At 47.0% G+C, this 24248-nt stretch overlaps 1 protein-coding gene across 1 annotated transcript; it reads right to left on the bottom strand.

Moving 5' to 3' along the window:
* MTMR9 (myotubularin related protein 9) lies at positions 1-24248 on the bottom strand (the record flags this gene model as incomplete). Its single annotated transcript, XM_079550406.1, is given in 12 exon segments — positions 1-59; positions 62-106; positions 565-666; positions 1537-1688; positions 3095-3315; positions 5616-5757; positions 7626-7787; positions 9337-9554; positions 11525-11698; positions 20315-20440; positions 20816-20924; positions 24064-24248. Coding segments are annotated over 12 exon segments (1695 nt in total).

The following is a 24248-nucleotide window of genomic DNA, read 5'->3' as shown; positions in this document are numbered from 1 at the left end:
TCATCCATACAGCTGGGTGGAGGTAAGAGTTCCAGCTTTTGCTGACACTGCACAAGTAAGAGACAAGAAAGCTGCCAGGAGAGGAAACTATGCCCAGTTGTACCTTCTGTAAACAAAAGAAAATGCCCTCCCAAAAAGCAGGGAGGTACATTGTGTGAAGTGAAGGTTTCAGAGGTGGAGGACTAAGGGTCAGCTGTACCAGAGGACTCTGCAATACATGCACTTTCCACGTTTAATCTTTAACCTAAAAGGAACTGGAAAAGACCTGAGGCAAAGCCCTGGCAGCTCACGGGTTCTCCTGCACCTCGTCTACCTCATCCACCTCATCCACCTTGTCCACCTCATCCACCTCGTCTACCTTGTCCACCTTGTCTACCTCATCCACCTTGTCCACCTCATCCACCTCATCCACCTTGTCCACCTCATCCACCTCGTCCACCTTGTCCACCTTGTCCACCTCGTCTACCTCGTCCACCTTGTCCACCTCGTCCACCTTGTCCACTTCGTCCACCTTGTCCATCCTGTCCTCCGTTTCTGTCTGCATTATCTGCTTCCTCATTGAATTAACCTTATCCTGAAGAAACCTGTTGTAGTCTATAATCCTCTTCATTTCTTCCTCAGCTTCATCTAGGTATCTGGAAGGCCTGTTCCATCGCAGGAATATACCTGAAAGCCCAGAGACAGAAAAAGTCAGAAGGATTTCCTGTAATCTGAGGTGGAACTGCTATTCACATTCAAACAGCTCTCAAGTAACATGCATATAGTTGACATATTTTTTCTTACTCTCTTCCCTAAATAGCACTTAGCAATACTGAACCTGCTATATGTTCATCATTCTATTAAGGTTAAAAAATTTGCCTTCCTTTTTTTCTCATACTAAAACGTCCATGTTCAGTCTCTGGCCTGCCACAACAGCCTGCTTACTTCATTGTCATTAACTTTTTAGCAGACACAGAATCATAGAATGGCCTGGGTTGCAAAGGCCCACAATGCTCATCCAGTTCCAACCCCCTGCTGTGTGCAGGTCACCAACCAGCAGCCCAGGCTGCCCAGAGCCACATCCAGCCTGGCCTTGAATGCCTGCAGGGATGGGGCATCCACAGCCTCCTTGGGCAACCTGTTCCAGTGCCTCACTACCCATAGGTCAGAGAAAGTTTCTACAACAGATGATGTAGTGCACAGATTATCCACCTATTGGCCAGGATAAAGGAGGAAAAGGTCTTGCTCATGCAGAATAAAGAAAGTCTGGGGCTTACAGAACTTACCATAGATAAGGCTGCATCACTGCAAAGATACTGTGCTAACAAGTTAAATGGTACTGAGAAGGTCCAGTGTGACCCCTGCCAAAAACTAGCATGTTGCTAAACCTCATGAGGCAGCATTATGCTGCTGGGTAAACTACGTTCCAAACATATTTTGGAACAGATTTCAAAAGGAGTGAGAACGTTAACAGCTGAGACAGACTAAGCATGGAGCAGAGACAACAGAAGCAGATGCTTCACTAGTAGCCACAAAATACATATGAGCTTGGTTTACCTTCCCAGAGCTGCAGGCTCTGTGGGGCCACAGAGGGCCAGATGACAAGGCTGTTGGCCTCAAAAAGAGGATTCTGGAAATTTTTCAGCTCTTCAGGCTGGTTCACCCAGGACCACAGGGACATAGTCTTCTGCTGCAGCTTCAGTTTAGACCTAGCAAACCCAAAGGACCAAATTAGCTTTCAGTTTTAAACTAAGAATCACAGAATCCTTAGAGTTAGAAGGGATCTTTAAAGGTCATCTAGTTAACTCTCCTGCAGTGAATAGGGACACACATAGATCAGGTTGCCCAGGGCTTGATCCAGAAGAAGACAACTCATTTTGCTTTGTCAGATTAGACTGCCACAGGCTTTCCCATGTGCTACCAGCCCTGACAAAGTAATGGATCAACAATTCAAGCTCAATCCCTTCAGTACCACTCATCAGCACGGCACCAGCTTGGTAGAAACCTAAAAGCAGTTTACTCAAATGCTGTTTCCCCAGCTCTTCTTTGTCATTTCCAATTTGGGTGGAAGTTAGCTGCCTTCTTCTTTCCAGATGTCAGTCACCTACCCCAAAAACAGTTTGCCTGCCAATTTTGAAAAGGACTCAGTCTTGTTAAGATTGAGTCATGAGGAACGATGGTAGGTCAACATCAAGTGCAATTCCTGGTGTTAGGCTTAAGGCAGAATTAGTGCAATGGATATGGCCCATTAGATCCCTCTGGTGGCAGGAAGCATCAGAGCACAGAAAGAAATGTCTTTTCCTGGGTCAAACCCACCACCTAGAGTTAAACAAGGGTTTCTAGTCGTGGGATTCTAGCAGATCTCATCCTGTTGAGCTGTCACCCAGGTGGGATATTTGCCATCCCCACAAATACTTCAGGCAGCACAACCTTAACACTGGACTTCAAACATGTTTGTGATCACAGGTGGATATACTCAGACATGACAGAGGTTATTACACCTAACATTCATATTCTTTCAAACTTCATTTGATTGGTTTAAACCTGACTTAGTTGTGCAGTCTGACCAGTTCAGCAGCCCTGCAGAAGACAGGAATCTCTTCTAAGCAAAGGTTATTTTCAGGGCTGAGAGGTTTCGAAAGGCTTCACCCCGCCTTTATTTGTATTTGTATTTATGTGTATGATCAGCACTATTTCTTCCCTCTGTTCCTTCAGAGGTCTTCAGGCATGGTCTTACTGGACTCAGGAGGCCTGAAAACAGACAGGTTTAAGATAAAAACAGGAAATGAAACCACTGGCAGCTGCCAACTGTCCTGTGGGGCTCCTACCCTCCTGAACTCCAGTAGTGCTGCTCAGTGCATGCCCAGAGCGGCCCCACTGGCACAGCACAGCATCAGAAGCTGAGCAGGATTCAGTGCTGAATGTTGGCCTGCTCAAGTGCCTGAGAGAAGGAGAAGCCCCCTAGCACTGCAGCACACCATGCAACTGCAACAAGAGAAACTCACCTGTGTCCAGAAAGAACAAACCATCACCCTCACTTATTTTCAAATCAAGCAACATTTTTACCAGACACCACCTGATATTTAAGGGGTTCAGAGCAAGCAATCTCACCAACCTTTCGTTTTCATTGTTTCCCAGGAAAGTCCCAAATTGTGAAGCATAGGCGTGCTCAAAGAGTGTAACAAGGAAGTGTTCATTGAATTCAAAAGAGCAAGGAAATTGATGAAGGATTTGCCATACACAGTCCAAAAAGAGAAGAAACACTGGGGCCTCCAATTTCTGCTTGCTATTTGAGTAGGCTGATTGGGCGCAGCGCTGCTGAAAAGGGTGACCAGCCTATAAAGAAAAATCAAAGCATCACAAAGAGCAACAGAATGCGAGTACCACAGAATCATAGAATGGCTCGGGCTGAAAAGGCTCATAATGCTCATCCAGTTCCAACCCCCTGCTGTGTGCAGGTCGCCAACCAGCAGCCCAGGCTGCCCAGAGCCACATCCAGCCTGGCCTGGAATGCCTGCAGGGATGGGGCATCCACAGCCTCCTTGGGCAACCTGTTCCACTGCCTCACCACCCTCTGGGGGAAAAACTTCCTCCTCATATCCAACCTAAACCTCTCCTGTCTTAGTTTCAAACCATTCCTCTTTGTCCTATCACTATCCACCGTTGTAAACCTCTTGTAAATAGGAAGACTTTCTACAGGTACATTGGCCAGAAGAGACAGGTCAAAGCTCGTGTGCCTCCTCTGGTAAATGTAAAGGGAGAACCGGCTTCAATGGATGAAGAAATGGCTGAGGTACTGAATGAGTTCTTTGCCTCGATCTTCACTGGTGGCCAGGATTCCAGTATTTCTCACGTCCCTGAGCCCTGCATCCCTAAACCTCTGGGTGGGGACCAGGGCAGTAAATCCCCCCCACTGTAAGGGCAGAACAAGTCCGAGACCGCCTCATGAGACTGACTGTGTACAGGTCTATGGGCCGGATGGCTGCATCCCAGGGTTCTGAAGGAGCTGGCTGAGGTGGTTGCCGAGCCGCTCTCCATCATATTTGAAAAGTTGTGGCTGTCAGGTGAGGTCCTGGGTGACTGGAGGAAGGGTGACGTCGCTCCCATTTACAAGAAAGGGAGCAAGGAGGACCTGGGGAACTACAGGCCAGTGAGTCTCATCTCTGTGCCTGGGAAGATGATGGAACAGATCCTCCTGGATGATATGCTTGATCATATGAGGGATGAGTGTGTGATCCGAGACAGCCAGCATGGCTTCACCAGGGGAAGGTCATGCTTAACCAATCTGGTGACCTTCTATGATGGAGTGATGGCATCAGTGGACAAGGGAAAGGCAACTGATGTCACTTACCTGGACCTGAGCAAGGCCTTTGATACGGTCCCCCACCACATCCTTATCTCCAAATTGGAGGGATGTGGATTTGATGGGTGGACCACTTGAGGGTTAAGAAACTGGTTGAAAGGCTGCAGACAGAGGGTGGTCATCAATGGCTCTGTGTCCAGGTGGAGGCCGGTAATGAGCGGCGTCCCCCAGGGCTCTGTCTTGGGACCGGTGCTCTGTAACATCTTCATCAATAACATCAACTATGGAATCGAGTGCATCCTCAGAAAGTTTGCTGACAGCACCAGGCTGAGTGGTGAGGTTGACATCATGGAAGGAAGGGATGCCATGCAGAGGGACCTCAACAGGCTGGAAAGGTGGGCCTGGGTGAACCTGATGAGGTTCAACACAGCAAAGTGCAGAGTTTGGCACTTGGGCTGGAGGAATCCCAGGCATCCGTACAGACTGGAAGGAGCGGTCCTTGAGAGCAGCCCTGCGGAGAAGGACCTGGGGGTCCTGATGGATGAAAAGCTTAACATGAGCCAGCAGTGTGCTCTTGCTGCTCGGAAAGCAAATGGTGTCCTGGGCTCCATCAGCAGAGGGGTGGCCAGCAGGGACAGGGAGGTGATTGTCCCCCTCTATTCTGCTCTTGTGAAGCCCCATCTGCAGCACTGTCTCCAGGTCTGGAGCCCCCAGTACAAGAAAGACAGGGAGCTGTTGGAGAGGGTGCAGAGGAGCCACAAAGATGATCAGGGGGCTGGAGCAGCTCCCCTACAAACACAGGCTGAGGGAGCTGGGCTTGTTCAGCCTGGAGAAAAGAAGGCTGCGGGGTGACCTCATGGCAGCCTTCAGTACCTAAAGGGAGCCTACAAACAGGAGGGGAATCAACTCTCTGAAAGGGTTGGTAACAGCAGGACAAGGGGAAATGGTTTGAAGTTGAGGGAGGGAAGATTGAGGTTGGATGTCAGGGGAAGTTCTTTGCTATGAGTGGTGAGGCGCTGGAACAGCTGCCCAGAGAGGCTGTGGATGCCCCGTCCATCCCTGGAGGTGTTCAAGGCCAGGTTGGATGGGGCCCTGGGCAGCCTGGGCTGCTATGAAATGTGGAGGTTGGTGGCCCTGCATGTGGCATGGAGGTTGGAGCTTGACGATCCTTGAGGTCCCTTCCAATCCTGGCAATTCTGTGATTCTGCTTCTTCAGCCAAGGACTGTTTGTTCACACATGTACACCAAGGTGTAACCTGTTTACTGCCTCTCAGGCCATTTCCCAATGCAAATGCCAAGAGAACAGATTGACATTTTATCCACCTGGACTTACCTGTAGCCACTCCCTGACAAGAAGAGATTCAAAGCCTTGTATGGTCCTGCAGTCTGGATCCAAGATAATCTGTGCCAGAGAAGTTACCTGGAGTGTTGAATCAGTTCCTTCAGTCCCATGAACCAACACTGATGCACCTTCCCTGTGAGAAAGATGGAAGGGAATAACAGTATGAATGAGCAGAACACATCCCATAAACACACTCCAGTGGATGCCAACACATTAGACTTTGCTCATCATTTATGGTTTTGCTAAGTACTCTGAAATGCTCCCATACCCTCTGAAGATGGATCATCTTCCCAAGTGTTCTGTAAAACAGTACTGTGAGATTCTTGCTCACACCTGCACCTTAACTGGTGTTTCCTGAAAGAGAAGCAAGCCAGTTCAGGAGAAAGAAGGAAGAAAGGCAGAGCTTAGTCTCCAGAAAGGGAGACAAATTGTTTGTCCTGAGCAAGAAAGCTTGTCTAAGAGCCAAGAACAAAGGCTTCCTGCTCACCAGCCAGCACAAGTGAAGCAGCAGAACATGAGGAGCAAAACATGTGGCAGTCTGGGACAGGAAGGTCTTGCACACTGCTAGGGGCTCACATGACCCACACCCCAGGACATCTGATTCCCTCCCCTCTTCCTCCATCCCAGGCCATATTTGGATATACTTCCAGAACCGAATTTAAGTACTCATGAAGGAAAGACTGGATGGTATTAAATGGCACTTATACCCCTTAACTCCTCCCAGACCTTGAACTGATGTCTCAATTCTGCTAGCATCATTACATAGAAAGGAGATTCACTGCAGGCTGTACTTGTTTCTCTGCAGATACCCAAGTATAGCAGCAAAGCTTGGGTAAAACAGCTCCATCTGAGAAGCAAGGAACCCTGCAGATAAATGTTTCTGAATTGAAAAGCAGTAATAAATCCATACCTTAAACATTGCAACATCTTTGTTTACAGTCCTAAACCTAAAATAAACCCAGTGCTTCAACAGTTCAGATGATCTTCAGATATTTTCTCTGCTCCTCCCCCAGACAGAGGCAGAGGCCCCTTCACTGCCAAGCACAACTGCAGAAGTCAATCACCAAGCCTATGCTCTCATCAGAGTGGAGCACATGGGGATAACAGTTTTACATTTCATCTTTTTTGCCCCAGAAAGATGTTCCAGCCATTCCCTCCCTGGAGCCAACATAACTGAGCCACTTTTATCAGCTCAGCTGCCATCACCAGCCTCCAAGCGTGGCAGGCAAGGCATCAGATTGGTGCTGGCACGTCAGAACTCCAGGTAAACAGAAAAAAGGAGAGGTTAAAAATGACAAAACCGTCTGCTCTCCCAAGAAGCCAGAGGAGTTTCATCACTGATTTTTCTGAATGTACACAAGGGGAAAGAATTACAGATAAAGCCATTGATTTGAGAGCCATCCTTTCCTGGCACAGCCTATAACTAAACAGATACCATCAGCGCTTTTAGAAGGCACAGTAGCTCATATTTCAATGCAGTAATGCTATTCTACCAATGAGGCTGCATTTCAGCTTTGCTTGTGTAACTGTGTAATGTTCCCGAGCTGCTACGAAACGCAAGAGGTTCTTCAGCCTTGAGAAAGGCCTTCTCCTTCCAGGGCCACAAAAAGACTGCATTTACACCCCTACATTTGGTCTTAAATCCTGACACCTGACATTAAGCTTCTCTCTCAAGCTTGAGGACAAGTTAGTCAAGTTAGGAGCATTTATTAAAGAAACATTAGGTTAGAAGAGGTCACAAACACTTATAATGAATGAGCAAGATTGCTCAGATAGACTATGGGGATAAAGGTTGAGAGCTCTTTGCAATGGACCAATTCCCAGGGGAATAATAAAGAAATCCATTTCTCCTAGAAGCAGCCTGAAAGTGACCTGGGGTACTGGAAGCTTCCAGTTGAAAAAATGCTTAATACTTAAACAGGAAATAAATGTATTTAACAATTCTTCTAACCAGTGAATGAGAAACCTTAGGCTCTCTGAATAAGAAATAAAAAGCTTTACCTATCAATACACTGAGCAGCTAGGCAAGCTGCAGTGAGTATCTCCTTGATGTAAGTCATCCAGTTGGAAGCTTCCAGTTTACTGAGCCAGCGGTCCATGTTGTGTGACTGGTCATTGCAAGCTTCTACGAGTTTGATGAGGCTTTCCTGCAGAATATTAAACCTTTGGGAAGAGCAAAATATTGAAAATATTAGCAGTAATGCGGAAAAACAGACAAGACACACATTGATCTCAGAATTACTGATACCAAAATGAAGCACTGAGAGTTATGCAGTTACATGAGGAAGGATGACCCCAGAGATGTCATGTTGTTATTCAGAGCCTGCTTTCACCAGGAATCCCAAGCTGTGGCTAGTTGCCACAGAACACCACTGTCTGGATAGAAGTTGTCTCTTCCATTTCAAAACAAATGGCTTCGTGGGGTATTACAACAGAGCTCAGATCTGAGCTCTGCCTGCATTCAGCCATACCTACACTTTATATGCAAAGTGCTTCAGCAGCCTTGTTACCAAATACACGTGTTGCTGCAGTCTGGCATGGACATTAGCAAGCGTGAGCCAAGCTTCAAGTGTTTTGTTTCCTATTATCCTAGCTGCTTTAACCTGCAGAGCTGCAGTAAGTAACCCAAAAGCCATTCATCACATAACTCCCACTGCAACTCACAACTCTGAGCCAGACTCAGCTTCGCAATGTGGGACCACACGAAGATGAGTTTGGCTAAGTTAATAAGGTAGAAGGTGAAAAGGACAGGGAGAGGGAATGCATTTTGTTTCACTTTTGCAGTTATTGTAGTGCATCCTCAAGATCTGGAAAGCTGGCATTCTGCACGCAGTGGTAAAGTGAGCTGCTTCTCTGGCCCTACGTCACAACATGCCATCCAGAAGCCTCAAACTACAAATGGATCAGATGTCACTTCACACTGACTCCAGCACGTGCTCAGGGTAACAAAGGATGCAGCCAGTAGACCAGACCTCAAAAAGCTTAAAAAACCTTACAAGAAATGCAGAGAGAGGAATGAATAAACCTGATGCCTACCATCTACCTGCAAAGTAACCAACGTCAAGCTCAATTCCACACAGTTTTGAGAAGCAAAACTTAATAGTTCAAAGTAGAGGATAGGAAAATCCTTCTATTAGCTCCTTAGAAGCTAGCCTACACAGCAAGGAAGAAGAGTAACTGACTTCCAACAGATCCAGCAACATTACTGCATGCCCATATAGAAAGTCTCCCCAAAACCAAGGCTTAGGAGCAGTTGAACAAAGTCAGATCAAAGGTCTGTTTACTCCAGTAACTTGTCTCCACATAGCCAATAAAATATTACATTTCCAGAGAAAAGTACTGGATACAAAGTTGTGACAGCCACACTCAAGTCCTCACCTGTAGCAATTCTCTAGCAAAGGACTTCTTCATTCCTGTGCACTGTAAAGAGGAAAGCTAGATTGCAACTACGGATGGTCAGAAACATAGATGGCACAGGGAGATTGCAAAATATCTGAAACCTGCAACTGCAGCAAACTGTTCAAAACAAGGAACTCAGCACAGCTCTCCAAAGCCTAAAACCTTCATTTTGCTAGAATGCAACCCTACTGACAACAATCAAGATGCACAGCCATGTCTTACAGAAGACAATTATTCCATGGAGCTGGCATGGCTCGGCCAACACAGCCCTACAAAGCCCAGCGCAGAGGAGGGCCTGTGTGATCTCACCCACCTCTCAATGCACCTGTGAATCCTCCTCCACTGGGGATAATACACTTCTTGTTCAAAACCTCCTCCTTTGGCCCTGGCCTGCTGGGCAGCATTCAGGGACCTCGTGTCAATGATGTACCCACGCTTCCCAGGACGAAGAGTGGCATTAACAAGTTTCTCATCTTCTTTACAGCGTCTCCCATTTGTACCTGTCAGAGGCTGGCTGCTTCGCATCATGACCTGTGGAGACAAGTCATCCCAAATTAGGAAACAAGAGTCTTAAGACTCTCAACCTTTAGGAGCTTCTTACGTATCTGCTCAGAGAGGAAAATGCAAATGGAGCACTCCTGGATCTGCAGTTTTTCTGTGGTGTCCTTCCAGTATTTGAGAAGAGCCTATAAACAGGAGGGGGAGCAGCTGTTTATGAGGGTGGATAGTGATAGGATAAGGGGGAATGGTTTTAAACTGAGACAGGGGAGGTTTGGGTTGGATATGAGGAGGAAGTTTTCCCCCAGAGGGTGGTGAGGCAGTGGAACAGGTTGCCCAAGGAGGCTGTGGATGCCCCATCCCTGCAGGCATTCAAGGCCAGGCTGGATGTGGCTCTGGGCAGCCTGGTCTGCTGGTTGGTGACTTGCACACAGCAGGGGTTGAAACTGGATGAGCATTGTGGGCCTTTGCAACCCAGGCCATTCCATGATTCAAACAGACCCCTCATCCCACTGCACTTCTTATATCTACTTCAGGTTTGATCCACAACATCAGGACAATCAGAAAAATGTGCTTGTCTGCACTGTTTGATGCACAAAAACACTACCACGCATTTCTCTGTTTCTCCTGTTTCCCCTTGTCCTGAATCTTCCATTCTTTCAAGTGCAGAGACCGAGCTTATTCAAAAGTCATGCAATCATTTGGCAGAGCACCTCTTACATTAGACTTCTCAGAGACTTAATCCCTTTAATTATTATTGCAGGGCCATCTTCACAAACTCCTGCTGACGATTCCTTCACAAACCAATGTTTTTAGGATCATCGTTTTTAAAGTCTCTTTCCAAATCTGTGTGTCACTCGAGTCATCCAGCTGCTAAAGATGCAGGTAAGTTAGGAATAGTTCTACTCAGCAGCTACACGAGTAAGCCCTGGTTCTACAAATCTATTAGCTGAGATTTTTCTTTCGTAATTGCCTTTCAAACTAGAGTTCTGCTGCATGCCAACAGCTGAAGCATTTAAGAGGTGAGGGCAGCCAGTCAGCACCCCCAGCTGCACTGAGAGCCCAAAGCCAAGAGAGCAACACGACAGACAGCATTACTGTCACAAGTTCATGCACTGAGACAAATGCTGTTACATTCCTCACACCTGAAACGTGAACAATTCAGACGGGTGACTGAACAAGTCTTCCTTCAATAGGTTTCATCCAAGCAGAGAAAGAGCTGAATGTATGACTTAGGAAATTGGAGGCATAAAAAAACCAATCACAAAAGTAGAGTAGTGCAGGATTAGATTAGGTGTCCTTACGAACCTTGTCCATGGGAGGTAAGAACACAGCATCTGACCCAGGAACCTGGATCAAGGATGCAAGCTGGGCACCCCAACATTCTATGAACTGAGTACATCAGCAAAATACAGAGAATTACTCAATGATTTCATAAAGTACATTTAATTATAACATATCAGTTCCTGGAGTCTGTGCAACAGCAGGAGTTTGCTGCTCCTGAAACACATTATACTGAAAGGCTTGGAGAACAGATTGTTCTGATCACTCAACCAACAGTTACACAGCAGAAGCAGTGCTGGCTCCGTGCACACTCGCTGTCACCACGATTCCACTGTGAAGAAGGCAGCCATCACCCAGAGACAGGACAATGTGGTTTCTGCCATCCTTTCAGTACGAAGCCTCTTGGCAGATAAAGCAAGTTAGGGTGCCAATTATGGCTTTACAAGCTCACAGCACTAAGGGCAAGATGAGACAAGCTCATGCCATGTATGTGCCCAAACAAGCATATTAATAGCTACTTCTAAGATGGAGATTACTCATTCCATCACCCAGAAGCAGTTTCGAAGCTTAAAAATAAGTTGGAAAATAATATGAGAGAACGTCTCATGAACTGCATTAAGTCTAGAGCACAAGTTGTTTGTCATTAAAGAAGGCTGACGAGATCTGAGCAGGTTTATATACCTCTTTCAGGTACGAGCAACTAACCAAATGCAGCTTACCATGCCATTCTTCTTATGATAATAGCTGAGGACCGGGAAGCGACCGCCGTGGCGATACGCTGCAACCTTCTGAAGTGTTTCATCATTGATGGATTTGGGGACAATAACCACTGGAGGGTAGGAAGGGCAGATGGAGAAGTCCTTATTGATGTAGCTGAGACGCCATTGATCTGTCTGGAAGAGATGAGCACATACAGGCATTGGGTCAGAACACACAGGCTGTTACTCCTACAGTAAGGCTTACTAAGGAAAAGGAGCTTCCACATCAGATACAGAAGGTATATCCCTGCCTACAGCCCTTCTAGCATCCACTTATAGAATTGCTGACTGATCCTTTCCTCCCCCAACAAACCCCAACCTCCTGATGCTGTTTGCAACCATGCTGCAGCAGCCCCCAGAAGCTCATTACCCCAGCATGCTGGTCATCTCTTCTGCTGCCTGCAAAGCACTGAGATGACTGTGCTTCTTGAGGGGTGCAATTTGTTCAACAACAGCTCCTGATTTAGTTTTTCCATATCCTCCAACAGCACAAAATTCACCCATGTGGTCAGAAATATGTGGTTGTGGCTTTGAATTATTTCACAGGCACAGCAAGAAACATACCTGCAGTACACACTATGGTCTAAGTTACTAAGCAGGCAACTTCAGTCTTAGAGAGACAGTACAGCATCTCACTCCCAGAGTGACCTCAGAACAGGAATGTATAAACACCATTGTAACCATGGATTTCAATAAAAAAAAATAAGGTACAAGTAACATATACTCAAACCTATAACTATGCTGAGACTGGAGCTGCTAACACTTCAGTTCTCTGCTGCCCACAGGGCAAAGAAGGCCAAGAAGGGTAAAAACGTTCACCCATTTCAGGTGATGAAGCTGCTTTGAGGTTAAAATTGCAATTTCACACCTTCAGTCTGGGCTCTGCTTTATGTAAAGCCCTACAGCTCCTTCTCCAAAAGCACTTCCTAGAACCACCCCAGCATCTGAGCACAAAGTGAACTCCTATTACATAACTGTCCAGCTTCCAGCAGCCCAATGCTTGTGCAAGAACCTGCAGGCAGCCAGCATTCAGCCGGTGCTATTTCCAACAAGCAGCTGGCAGAACACATGGGCTATCAGATACCTCGGGTCACACACGACAGTTGGCTCCATTTCAGGTAAAATCAAAGGTCAACAAGTGGTCTCACTGATGAGAGGCTCTCACTGAAGTCCAGGCTGGATGCTGCCCTACCTGAAGCCTTGGACAAACCCAGCCTGCATGCTCAGCCCAGCAATGACACCATCCTAGGACAGCAAAGTGTTGCAAGCTTTGACTAGAGGCAGACTTTCTGTCTGTGATCATATGAAGAAAACTGATTCATAGAATCATAGAATGGCCTGGGTTGAAAAAGGCCTCAAAGATCATCTAGCTGCAACCCCCCCCCGCTACGTGCAGGGCCCCCAGCCATTAGATCAGGCTGCCCAGAGCCACATCCAGCCTGGCCCTGAATGCCTACAGGAAGGTCAGCTCTGAGCAGGAGGTCTCTCGTCCTCTTAGCTTCTCTCCACAGGCACGCTACCTCTTGCCTTACACCTCCTGACTGATACCCAATCATACAAAGCTACTTGCCACGCTCACTGGATCAATTTAGAAGTGTTTCCTTGCAAGGAGGCATTCCCACCAGATGAACAAGCTGATCCAATCCACGACATGGCTTCATCATCAACAGATACAACGCAAGGGATGCGGGGCCCAAGGGGCAGCAAAACTGTCTTTTGGAGGCAGACTAAGAAAGATGCTGGAAAATGCAACTGTGTGTATTATCAAGGACAGCAACTGCTAACTGGGTTCAGTTCATTTAGCTCAAGACAGCTTCTTTGAATATCTACACTAAGGAGTAAAGTCTTTCCCAGATGCCAAAGTTAAACTGCCTCTGGCAAATGCATCACAGGAAGAGATGAAAAATGCCTTGATTGCATATGAGAGGCTGACCAGTGACAGCTCATGCTTTTGGTGCATCAAAAAGGATGTTTTTAGAGCTCGTTGGGGTGCCTGTGTCAAATTACAGCACATTTGAGATGACCATCCACAACTTATTTACAATGGAAAATAATATGCATAGACATAGAAAGGAACTGACAAATATTTTACTGTCACATAGGATGCAGGGAAGGCAGAATCAAAACTCTGCAGTACACTTTTGGAGAGACTGGCTGTCACTGATATCCCCAGCATGACAGGGAACGAAAGCAGCAACCTGATTTATCTCCACTGGTAACTTTACTCTGTCCACAACTGCCTCTCCTCACCATTTATAACACGAGACAGATACTGTTATGTTATCCAGTTGTAATCTATATGGCAAGGAAGAGGAGAATGGCAGCAATTAGCACTATTTGCCTTCTGCAGCATGGCCACTTCTGCAGAGATCCAGTTACCCCCTGCAGAGCTGTCAAAGCATACTCCAGCATGAACTTATCCCAGCAAGGGATCTGTGCTTGAAGAAGCCTCAAAACCAAATTCCAGTTAAGGCTGGAAGTGCAAAGGATTATGGAATGAGCACAAAAAAGGAGCAGAAGACTCCAAAGGAAGAAAGGTAGTCAGTGTTATTGCGAGATTCTCACATTTCTACTTTGTTTGTCTCAGTACTTTTTAGAGATAGCAATTTTCAAATGTTACTGGAAGGCTAGAGCAATAGTTATCCTTCCTCCCAAAAGCTTATCATTGCTAGAAGAGGTCACTGCCAACAAAACAGAGTATGAAGTAATTTGGGTTCTGCTAATAAGACTTAGAAGAGCACTAGAAGCCTACACGGAGCTAGAAGAACCCTGCAAAGCAGCAATAGGAGTCCCTACCAGGAACAGGCAGATGGCTGCAAGCCCTGCAACAGTTTGTGCAGAGATGGGAAGGGTAACAACAGATGCCAAGATCGATCCTTGTCTGACAGAAGTAAAATCTACACTGATGCAAAGTGAGCCAGAAAATTCAGTTACCCATAATAAACTCCAGGACGGTAAATAAAAGCTGTCCAGGATCCTAAGAGCTTTAGAGCTTCTCCTCCATCTGGACTGTCACAAGTCCATGGGACTGGATGGGCTGCACCCTCGGGTGCTGAGGGAGCTGGTGGGGGTGATTGCTGAGCCCCTCTCGGCCATCTATCAATGCTCCTGGTTAACTGGTGAGGTCCCAGAGGATTGGAGGCTTGCTGATGTGACTCCCATCTTCAAGAAGGGCCGTAAGGAAGATCTGGGGAACTTATAGGCCTGTCAGCCTGACATCAGTGCCAGGGAAAGTTATGGAGCAAATCATCTTGGATGAGATTGCATGGCATGTGCGCAGTGCCCAGGGGATCAGACCCAGCCAGCATGGGTGTGTGAAAGGCAGGTCGTGCTTGACCAACCTCATCTCCTTCTATGACTGGGTGACCAGTCTGGTAGATGAGGGAAGGGCTGCTGATGTAGTCTACCTAGACTTCAGCAAAGCCTTTGACACAGTCTCTCACAGGCTTCTTCTGGGGAAACTGGCTGCCTGTGGCCTGGACAGGTCTACCCTTCTTTGGGTAAGGAACTGGCTGAGGGCTGTGCCCAGCAGGTTGTGGTGAATGAAGTCCAGCTGGCAACCTGCTTCAAGTGTTGTCCCCCAGGGCTCGGTACTGGGGCCCATCCTGTTTAATATCTTTATTGATGACCTAGATGAGAGCACTGAGTGCACCCTCAGTAAGTTTGCAGATGACACCAAGCTGGGAGGTGGCGTTGATCTGCCTGAGGGTAGGGAGGCCCTGCAGAGGGATTTAGACAGGCTGGACCGCTGGGCTGAGGTGAATGGGATGAGGTTCAACAAGGCCAAGTGCCGGGTTCTGCACTTTGGCCACAACAACCCCATGCAGCGTTACAGGCTTGGGGATGAGTGTGAAGAAAAGAAGGACCTGGGGGTGTTGGTTGATGCTGGGCTGAACATGAGCCGGCAGTGTGCTCAGGTGGCCAAGAGGGCCAACAGCATCCTGGCCTGCATTAGAAACGGTGTGGCCAGCAGGAGCAGGGAGGTGATCATCCCCTGTACTCAGCACTGGTGAGGTTGCACCTCGAGTGCTGTGTTCAGTTTTGGGCTCCTCACTGCAGGAAAGATGTTGAGGCCCTGGAGCGTGTCCAGAGCAACAAAAGTGGTGAGGGGTCTGGAGCACAAGTCTTATGTGGAGCGGCTGAGGGAGCTGGGATTGTTCAGTCTGGAGAAGAGGAGGCTCAGGGGAGACCTCATTGCACCGTACAACTTCCTGAAGGGAAGTTGTGGCGAAGAGGGATTTGGCCTCTTCTCCCAGGCAAGGAGCAGGACACGGGGCAATGGCCGCAAGTTGTATCAGAGGAGGTTCAGGTTGGACATAAGGAAGAACTTTCTCTCTCAGAGGGTGGTCAGGCACTGGAATGGCTGCACAGGGAGGTGGTGGAGTCACCATCCCTGGCAGAGTTCAAGAGGCATCTGGATGACATGCTGTGTGATATGGTTTAGTGCCGGTGGTGGCAATGGTGATGAGGAGATGGTTGGACTGGATGATCTTATAGGTCGCTTCCAACCTTGTGATTCTAAGCTCTTTTCTACAATCACTAAGGAAAAAAAGAACCCAATTTGGTGACAATTACATACTCTTGTGTTGATTACATTGTTCATGTACCAACTTTTCAGGGCCTTTTCATTTAACTTTAAGAGGAAGCTGCATTTTCAGAGATAGAGTTCGCAACATGCTGCAGTCCTACAAGTGAGCAGAAGGGAAGCCTGTCCATCTCCATCTATTAGCTCTCCTCTGATCACTCAGACAATTGGAAAATCCAGTTGGGTATTCTAATCCCATTCAGCCACTCACTGTCCTCAACTCCTCACACACACTTCTCTCTAGACTCTCATCTGTGAGGCCCCATCTGGAATACTGTGTCCAAGTGTGGAACCCACAGTACAAAAAAGACAGGGAGCTGTTGGAGAGGGTCCAGAGGAGGGCCACTAGGATGACCAGGGGACTGGAGCACCTCCCCTATGAGAACAGGCTGAGGGAGCTGGGCTTGTTCAGCCTGGAGAAAAGAAGGCTGCAGGGTGACCTCAAGGCAGCTTTTCAGTACCTACAGGGAGCCTACAAACAGGAGGGGAATCAACTCTCTGAAAGGGTTGATATGCGTAGGATGAGGGGAAATGGTTTTAAGTTGATGGAGGGAAGATTTAGGTCGGACATCAGGGGGAAATTCTTTACCCAGAGGGTGGTGAGGTACTGGAACAGGCTGCCCAGAGAGGTTGTGGATGCCCCATCCTTGGAGGTGTTCAAGGCCAGGTTGGATGGGGCCCTGGGCAGCCTGGTTTGGCATTAAACGTGGAGGTTGGTGGCCCTGCATGTTGGCAGGGGGGTTGGAGATTCATGATCCTTGAGGTCCCTTCCAACCCTGGCCATTCTGTGATCTGACAGCACAGCAGTTTGGAGCCTGCAAGCACTCTGGACTTTCTGCTCTGCTCCTGTGACATTTATACAAAGCATCAGCCCAGTACTTCTCTGGCTAATTCTCAGCTGAACTACTCTGTCCATTTGTTGGGTATAGCAGAATAGCTGCTCATGGGGTCAGTGCTTGATGAGAATCCTGCTGCCCTGTGCTGGAGATCATTCCTTAGAAAATAAATATCACATTCTGCAACATTCCCCAACAAATGACAGCACACTCAAATTAGTAAATCGCTCTGTTTTTTTCAGATCAAATGAAATCCTTTGTGGATTGAAGGCGAGAATGCGTGGCAGAGGAACAGCCTCCCAAATCCCAAACCTGAGCTAGAATGGGGAGTGCTGTCTGGCAAGGTCTGGAAGCAATGCTAGGTGAATCATATGATTCTATGAGATTCCATCAGACCAAAGCATCAGGAACCACACAGGCAAGTCTCAGTGTTGGGAGAACAACATCAGTCAAGATAAATAGACTGTTACTACACAGCAAAATATCACAGTAAAAAAAAAAGGCAACATATTACATCATCTTTTTTAAATTTTAACTTGTATACTTTGCCATTTGAAGTGTCTCAGAGCTTTAAAACTGTCCTGTAACAGACAATTGTTGAATGCACTGTTAGAACTAGCATGGCTGATCAGGTGCTGCCATACAGAGGAAGTGAAGGTACCACACATACAGATGGATAACATAAAAGAGAGGAAACAACCTCCTCAATTCCGTTCTTTTGACTTAACAGAAAAAAAAAACAATTGGTCACTTTTGGTCACTTTACAACTACCACAGAGTTGTAATCTCTCACAGAAGCTTACTTACAGAACAAGAAGTGTTTGCTCAACAGTATTTGCCTGTTGTTTAGGGAAAGTAAGTCAACTGAACATGGCTTTTGTCTCCATTTCTTCAAAAAATGGAAAGAAATGACAAAGTTTGGGGTTAAAAGCCAAGAATTAATCAACAACTATTAGAAATACTTCTTTAAAAGGAATGAATCATTGCCATTGAGACACAGCACTACAAAGTAATGAGGTTTTTAAATATAAGCCTTCCAAAAAGCATATGTTCAGAAAGCTGAGAGATCCACAAAGAAGTTATCTGAGCACTTTTACCTCTCTATAAGAAAAAAGCAGTATACCAATAGGTGTGTGTTAGCAGCTGCATCTCTGTGCTGGAACATTCAGAAGTCAGCAGTGAGCCAATGCCTGAAATCTAAAAAGGTTTTCAAATACTCAGAAAAAGGAAAGCATCCTCTCACTGAGCTCCAAGGTCTCCTGCTGCTGCCTTCCTGCTCTCACACGTCCTCCCATCACACAGGACCTGCTTCTGTTCCCTTCCTTTTGATTCCCACTGAAATGCCTGCATGTTTCCTCTGCTGGGCTGGACATCCGCTTCTTAGCCTCCCAACAGGAGAGTGCTCTGATTATATGCTTGATTCACCCAACTGCAATTAAAACAAAAGCTGCGGTGCTGGTTATTGTAACAGATCAGCTTGCATGACTTCTGACAGCAGGTAAAGCTAGGACAAGTGACAGTACTCTAATTATGAGACTAAAAAAAGAAAGATCCCTGAACTCCCTTAATTTCCTAGTGATCTCACCACAGGAATCCAGCCAAGCTAATCAGATCCAGTTATTACTCAAACAGGAAGCAACAAATCCTGCAGACAGGCTGGACTGCAGATTAAAAAAAAAAAAAAAAAAAAAAAAAAAAATCAATATTCTTTGATGTTGTACTAATGGATGTAGGCTCAGAAAGCCAAGATGATGCAGCAAGCACACACTTTATGTGAAACAGACTTGGAGCAGAGAGGCTAACCCAAGGCACTGTTAAAACAGACAGGGTGCAGCCATCTCCCACTGCATCAAACTCAGCATCCTAAAATGAAGAGATTCAACGTGAAATTCCACAGGAATTGAGGGCTGGAGCACCTCCCCTATGAAGACAGGCTGAGGGAGCTGGGCTTGTTCAGCCTGGAGAAAAGAAGGCTGCGGGGTGACCTCATTGCAGCCTTCAGTACCTAAAGGGAGCCTACAAACAGGAGGGGAATCAACTCTTTACAAGGGTTGATAACAGCAGGACAAGGGGAAATGGTTTGAAGTTGAGGGAGGGAAGATTGAGGTTGGATGTCAGGGGAAATTCTTTCCTATGAGAGTGGTGAGGTGCTGGAACAGCTGCCCAGAGAGGCTGTGATGCCCCGTCCATCGCTGGAGGTGTTCAGTACCAGGTTGGATGGGGCCCTGGGCAGCCTGGGCTGCTATGAAATGTGGAGGTTGGTGGCCCTGCATGTGGCAGGAAGGTTGGAGCTTCATGATCCTTGAGGTCCCTTCCAATCTGGTATATTCAGAGAATCTGTGAACAGTTGCTACCCCTCAGGTACCAAAATAACATCCACATGTGTTCATAGCACCTGGAAGAACGCAACTAGAAATCCTCTCCTCTGAACCCTCCCAGTATTTCCCCAGCATAAGCTAGAGCAAAGAGTATTTGGAATTGGGCATCAATATATCAACCTCAAAGCTAAGAAATTTGTACTAATTTTAAAAGATTTTATTGTAGATTTATTTGTTTAAAGATGTCTTGTTTCAGGTAAGAGGTTGACAAAGATTCACCCTTCTCCAGATGCAAAATTAACTCAAGCAAAACCATGCCAGAGATCCTGAATTAATTCTTACAACGAAGCAGCCATCACAAAAGGACAGAAGATGTCTGTCTTCCCAGGCAGCATTTACATGAGCCTCAGAACTCCATTTGTACAATGAAATCTGTACACCAGATGGTAATATTTAGCAGAAACAGAAATGCCTGATATTCAGAGAGAATACGGGAACAACACTCCTTTCCTATCCAGGCACTGGACAGCTATTAGAATCGGATTTTCAGACCAGACACTATAGGAGGAACACTCTTCATAGAACCCTAGAATGGCCTGGGTTGCAAAGGCCCACAGTGCTCATCCAGTTCCAACCCCCTGCTGTGTGCAGGTCACCAACCAGCAGACCAGGCTGCCCAGAGCCACATCCAGCCTGGCCTTGAATGCCTGCAGGGATGGGGCATCCACAGCCTCCTTGGGCAACCTGTGCCAGTGCCTCACCACCCTCTGGGGGAAAAACTTCCTCCTCACATCCAACCTAAACCTCCCCTGTCTCACTTTAAAACCATTCCCCCTTGTCCCATCACCACCCACCCTCACAAACAGCCGTTCCCCCTCCTGTTTATACTCCCTTCAAGTGCTGGAAGGTCACAATGAGGTCCCCCCAGAGCCTTCTCTTCTCCAAGCTGTACTCAAGAACTACTTGTACAAGTATACCCAAGTGCCTGTGCAAGCCTTTAAATTCAACTTACCACTGACTCGAGGACTTCAAACTCTTTCTCGGGCAGAAAAGCACTCCATCCATCTTCAACAATTTCAAACATGGGCCGGTAGAAGAACGGGTACATAAGAGTGACAGAATCCAACGTAGAAAGTGCCTGTGTGAGTGAGAGGAATAAACACGTGGCTGAGATTCAAACATTTTCCTCTAAAACGCCACTTTCTGTACGTTTTTTCTCTAATACTGGTGATGAAAGCTTAATAAACTTAAGTGATCCAAAAGTACACAGCTGCCAAGCTTGAAATACAGTCACCTGAAGGGTAGTTTAGCAGTCATATAGCCACGTATCACAAGAAAGCTGATAATCATCTAACCATAATAGGGGATTTGCCTGCATAGTAACCTTGTGCAAGCCATGATGTTTAACAGCACAATAAAGAACAGGACATGTCCTACGTGACATTTACCCCCTTACTTGAAAAGAGCTAAAGCAGAGGTCTGAGAATCCATGCTTACCACTATAAATTCTTACCTCAATAGAGCTAGCAATGTTCAGACACTCCTCCATTCCAGGAATATCCAGCTGAATGATTCGCAGATCTTTGCATTTTATAATGATGGTTCCCAATGAGCCCAGAAACCTAGAGCAAGACATGAAGGAAGAGCCTTTTCAGAACGTGAGGAAGTATTACAGCTTCTCCCACAAGACAAAATGCCATTGGCAGTAATTCCTGTACAACACATGCACTATCATCCTTCCAAAGTGTATATACATTTGGTAGCTTTCAAGCTGCACTCTGCTTTATTTCATCTGTGTGGTGTGGCATTACAGGATGGAGAAGACTTTCATCCCAACTTTGCTTTAAAATACAAAAGAAGGGGCACCTTCTGGTCTGATAAGACTGGAAGCATTCAGGGCCAGGTTGGATGGGGCTGTGAGCAAACCTAGTCTAGAGGGAGGTATCCCTGCCTATAGCAGGAGGTTGGAACTGGGTGATCTTAAAGGTTCCTTCCAACCCAAACCATTTCTATGATTCCATGAAGTTCTCAGCCTCCTTAAAGTGATACGCTGAAACTTTAAGGACAGCTGGAAACAAGTGAGCAGAATTTCATTTTTAAAACATTTCAGGCTGGCTATTTTACATCCCTTTAACAAACAGGTTTGGTTTCAGAGAGCTCCACGGCACTGCAGGTATCTGTTCTGTGAACCTCAGAAGCTAAGCTCTTATCACAAGCATTTACAAAGCAAACCAGAAAAGCTCTATGCTGCAAAGTAAACACAGCACACAGACGCCCTCTCCAGTCTTCCTTGTGTATCTGAAAGCTGGGTGATGCCTGAGCAGAAAAGGAGTGGTTTTTCCCCCACTTAAAGTTGTCAGCAGTGTTCACAGAAACAACACAGATATCAGTTTGCAAAACAGAAAGCTAAGGAAGAGCAGCAAAGTTCCCTCATTCACCAGAAGAGCACTTCCAGCAGCCAGGGGTGATGCAAGAAACAGAAGCAGAAGAGAACCGAAGAGCCAGGTTTCAGTCAGAGCACACATACAGGGTCAGAGCTGTACTGCCCTAAAGGGAGACTGTTGCTAAGCTGTGGTTGCCTCACCTGGGTTGTGAGAAATGCCTGTAATTTAGAAATTACTTCAGCTGAAAGGATCTCATCTATTTCTTCAGTGCCAAGGTCAGCACGCAGAACCTATTATGATTTTAGTACTGCTGAAGGAAGAACTAGAGGCATTTTGAGGTACTTCTGCATCTCCAACACAGCTGCTCAGTGCACAGCACTGCAAAAAGCACATGCAATTTCAGACTCCCAATGTGCAGAACCAGCAGAGCACCACTCCCCTTCCCTGTTACTTTAAGGAAAAGCTCCATGTGAGATCACTTGAGACTGCTTCTGTTCTCAGTAACCCCATAAAAAGGACCTGTAAGGTCGTATTAAGTTGCAGGAAAAACCACCAGAAGTTGAAGAGCATCCTGAGGGCTGGTAAGTAATGAAAACACTTTCAGACAGAATACAAACCATGAAAGTGGGAGAAGAGACAACAAACCTGACACGGTATCAGGGCTGTAGTCACTAATAACCTGAGGCTGTGCCAAAGAGGAGATTCCTGCAATCCTTATTGGCTTGAAGAGCCTTACTGCATTCCCTCAAGCACTGAGAAGAACATGCTTTCCCATCCTTTTGTATATGGACAATTACTCACACAAAGCCATTCTCAGGGAGGAAAATATCCACTCCAAAGACCTTTAAACAATCCTTGTTGCTTTGGTATTAACAACGTACTTTTTGGGTGAAACTCAAAAATCCCTTAGAGAAGAGAAGGCTCCAGGGAGACCTCATTGTGGCCTTCCAGTACTTGAAGGGAGCGTATAAACAGGAGGGGAAATGGCTGTTTACAAGGGTGAAGAGGGATGGGATAAGGGGGAATGGTTTTAAACTGAGACAGGGCAGGTTTAGGTTGGATATGAGGAGCAAGTTTTTACCCAGAGGGTGGTGAGGCACTGGCACAGGTTGCCCAAGGAGGCTGTGGATGCCCCATCCCTGCAGGCATTCAAGGCCAGGCTGGATGTGGCTCTGGGCAGCCTGGGCTGCTGGTTGGTGACCTGCACACAGCAGGGGGTTGGAGCTGGATGAGCACTGTGGGCCTTTTCAACACAGGCCATTCTATGATTCTACAAAAAAGAAACAGAAGCTTCTTCGTAATCATTGTATGAGACAGAGCTATAGCTGGTTTAGTAGCAGCAGCCATGAGGACAGGGCCAAACCTCCCTGATGACTGAGCAGTGCCAGATGGGAACAGATTTCCTTAGGTTTCACTCTGTTCCTCTCCACCCTCAGGCCAGGAAACAGCATTTCTCAGAAACACTGGGAGAAATCAGAGCCAAAGGAACAAAGTTAACCAGTGCCAAGTCCTTTAGCCATTGTGAGAAAGCCTGATTTTTATAGCCACTGCTACTGGATCTTTCCTGCTTTTGTCAGAGGGGAAACCTATTTTTCCAGATTGCTTTAGAAGAGGAGAACAGGGGAGATCTGCATTATATTACCAAACTGAGAAAAGGACAGCAGTGAAGCAGCACAGGGTTATGGCCAGAAAGGGGTCCGTCACTCAAAAGAACAAGGGAAGCACAGTGAAGAAACAGCACAGAACAGAAACAACGTTGAGAAGATTCATCTCTGAAGTTCCCGTGACAAAAGGAGATGGGCGAGGGTAAAGTGCCACTGCAGAGCCACAACACAGCTTCACCATACAGTCCCAGCAAGAAGCATCACGATGCTAAGTGCTAATAATTCCTGCAACAGCAGGGGGGAGAATCACAGAATAGCTTGGGTTGGAAGGGACCTCAAGGATCACGAAGCTCCAACCCACCTGCCACAGGCAGGGCCACCAACCTCCACGTTTAATGCTAAACCAGGCTGCCCAGGGCCCCATCCAACCTGGCCTTGAACACCTCCAGGGATGGACGGGGCATCCACAGCCTCTCTGAGCAGCTGTTCCAGCACCTCACCACTCATAGGAAAGAACTTCCCCTGACATCCAACCTCAATCTTCCCTCACTCAACTTAAAGCCATTTCCCCTTGTCCTGCTGTTATCTACCCATATAAAGAGTTGGTTCCCCTCCTGTTTGTAGGCTCCCTTTAGGTACTGCAGGCTGCAATGAGGTCACCCCACAGCCTTCTTTTCTGCAGGCTGAACAAGCCTGGAGAAACCAGAACGGAGCCCGCCGAACCCCGAGACAACCGCGCAGGAGGGCAGGGAGGCAGGCGGGAGGGCCCGCACCTTTTCTCAATGCAGTCGATATTGGAGTGCAGCAGCCACAGCTCCTCCTCGTTATCCTGGCGCCGAGAGGAGAAGATGAGGTGGTGCCCGGTGAGGCACAGCGTTCCCTCCACGGTCGGGTGGAAGGGCCGGTGCAGGACGGCGTTGTCCGCCCGGGGAGTCTTGATCAGCTCGGCGAACTCCAT

The sequence above is a fragment of the Tetrao urogallus genome (genome assembly GCF_951394365.1).
Source record: "Tetrao urogallus genome assembly, chromosome: 2".
NCBI classification, from domain to species: Eukaryota; Metazoa; Chordata; class Aves; order Galliformes; family Phasianidae; genus Tetrao; species Tetrao urogallus.
The sequence above is the reverse complement of the archived record's forward strand: the minus strand, read 5'-3'. Positions and strand labels throughout refer to the sequence as shown.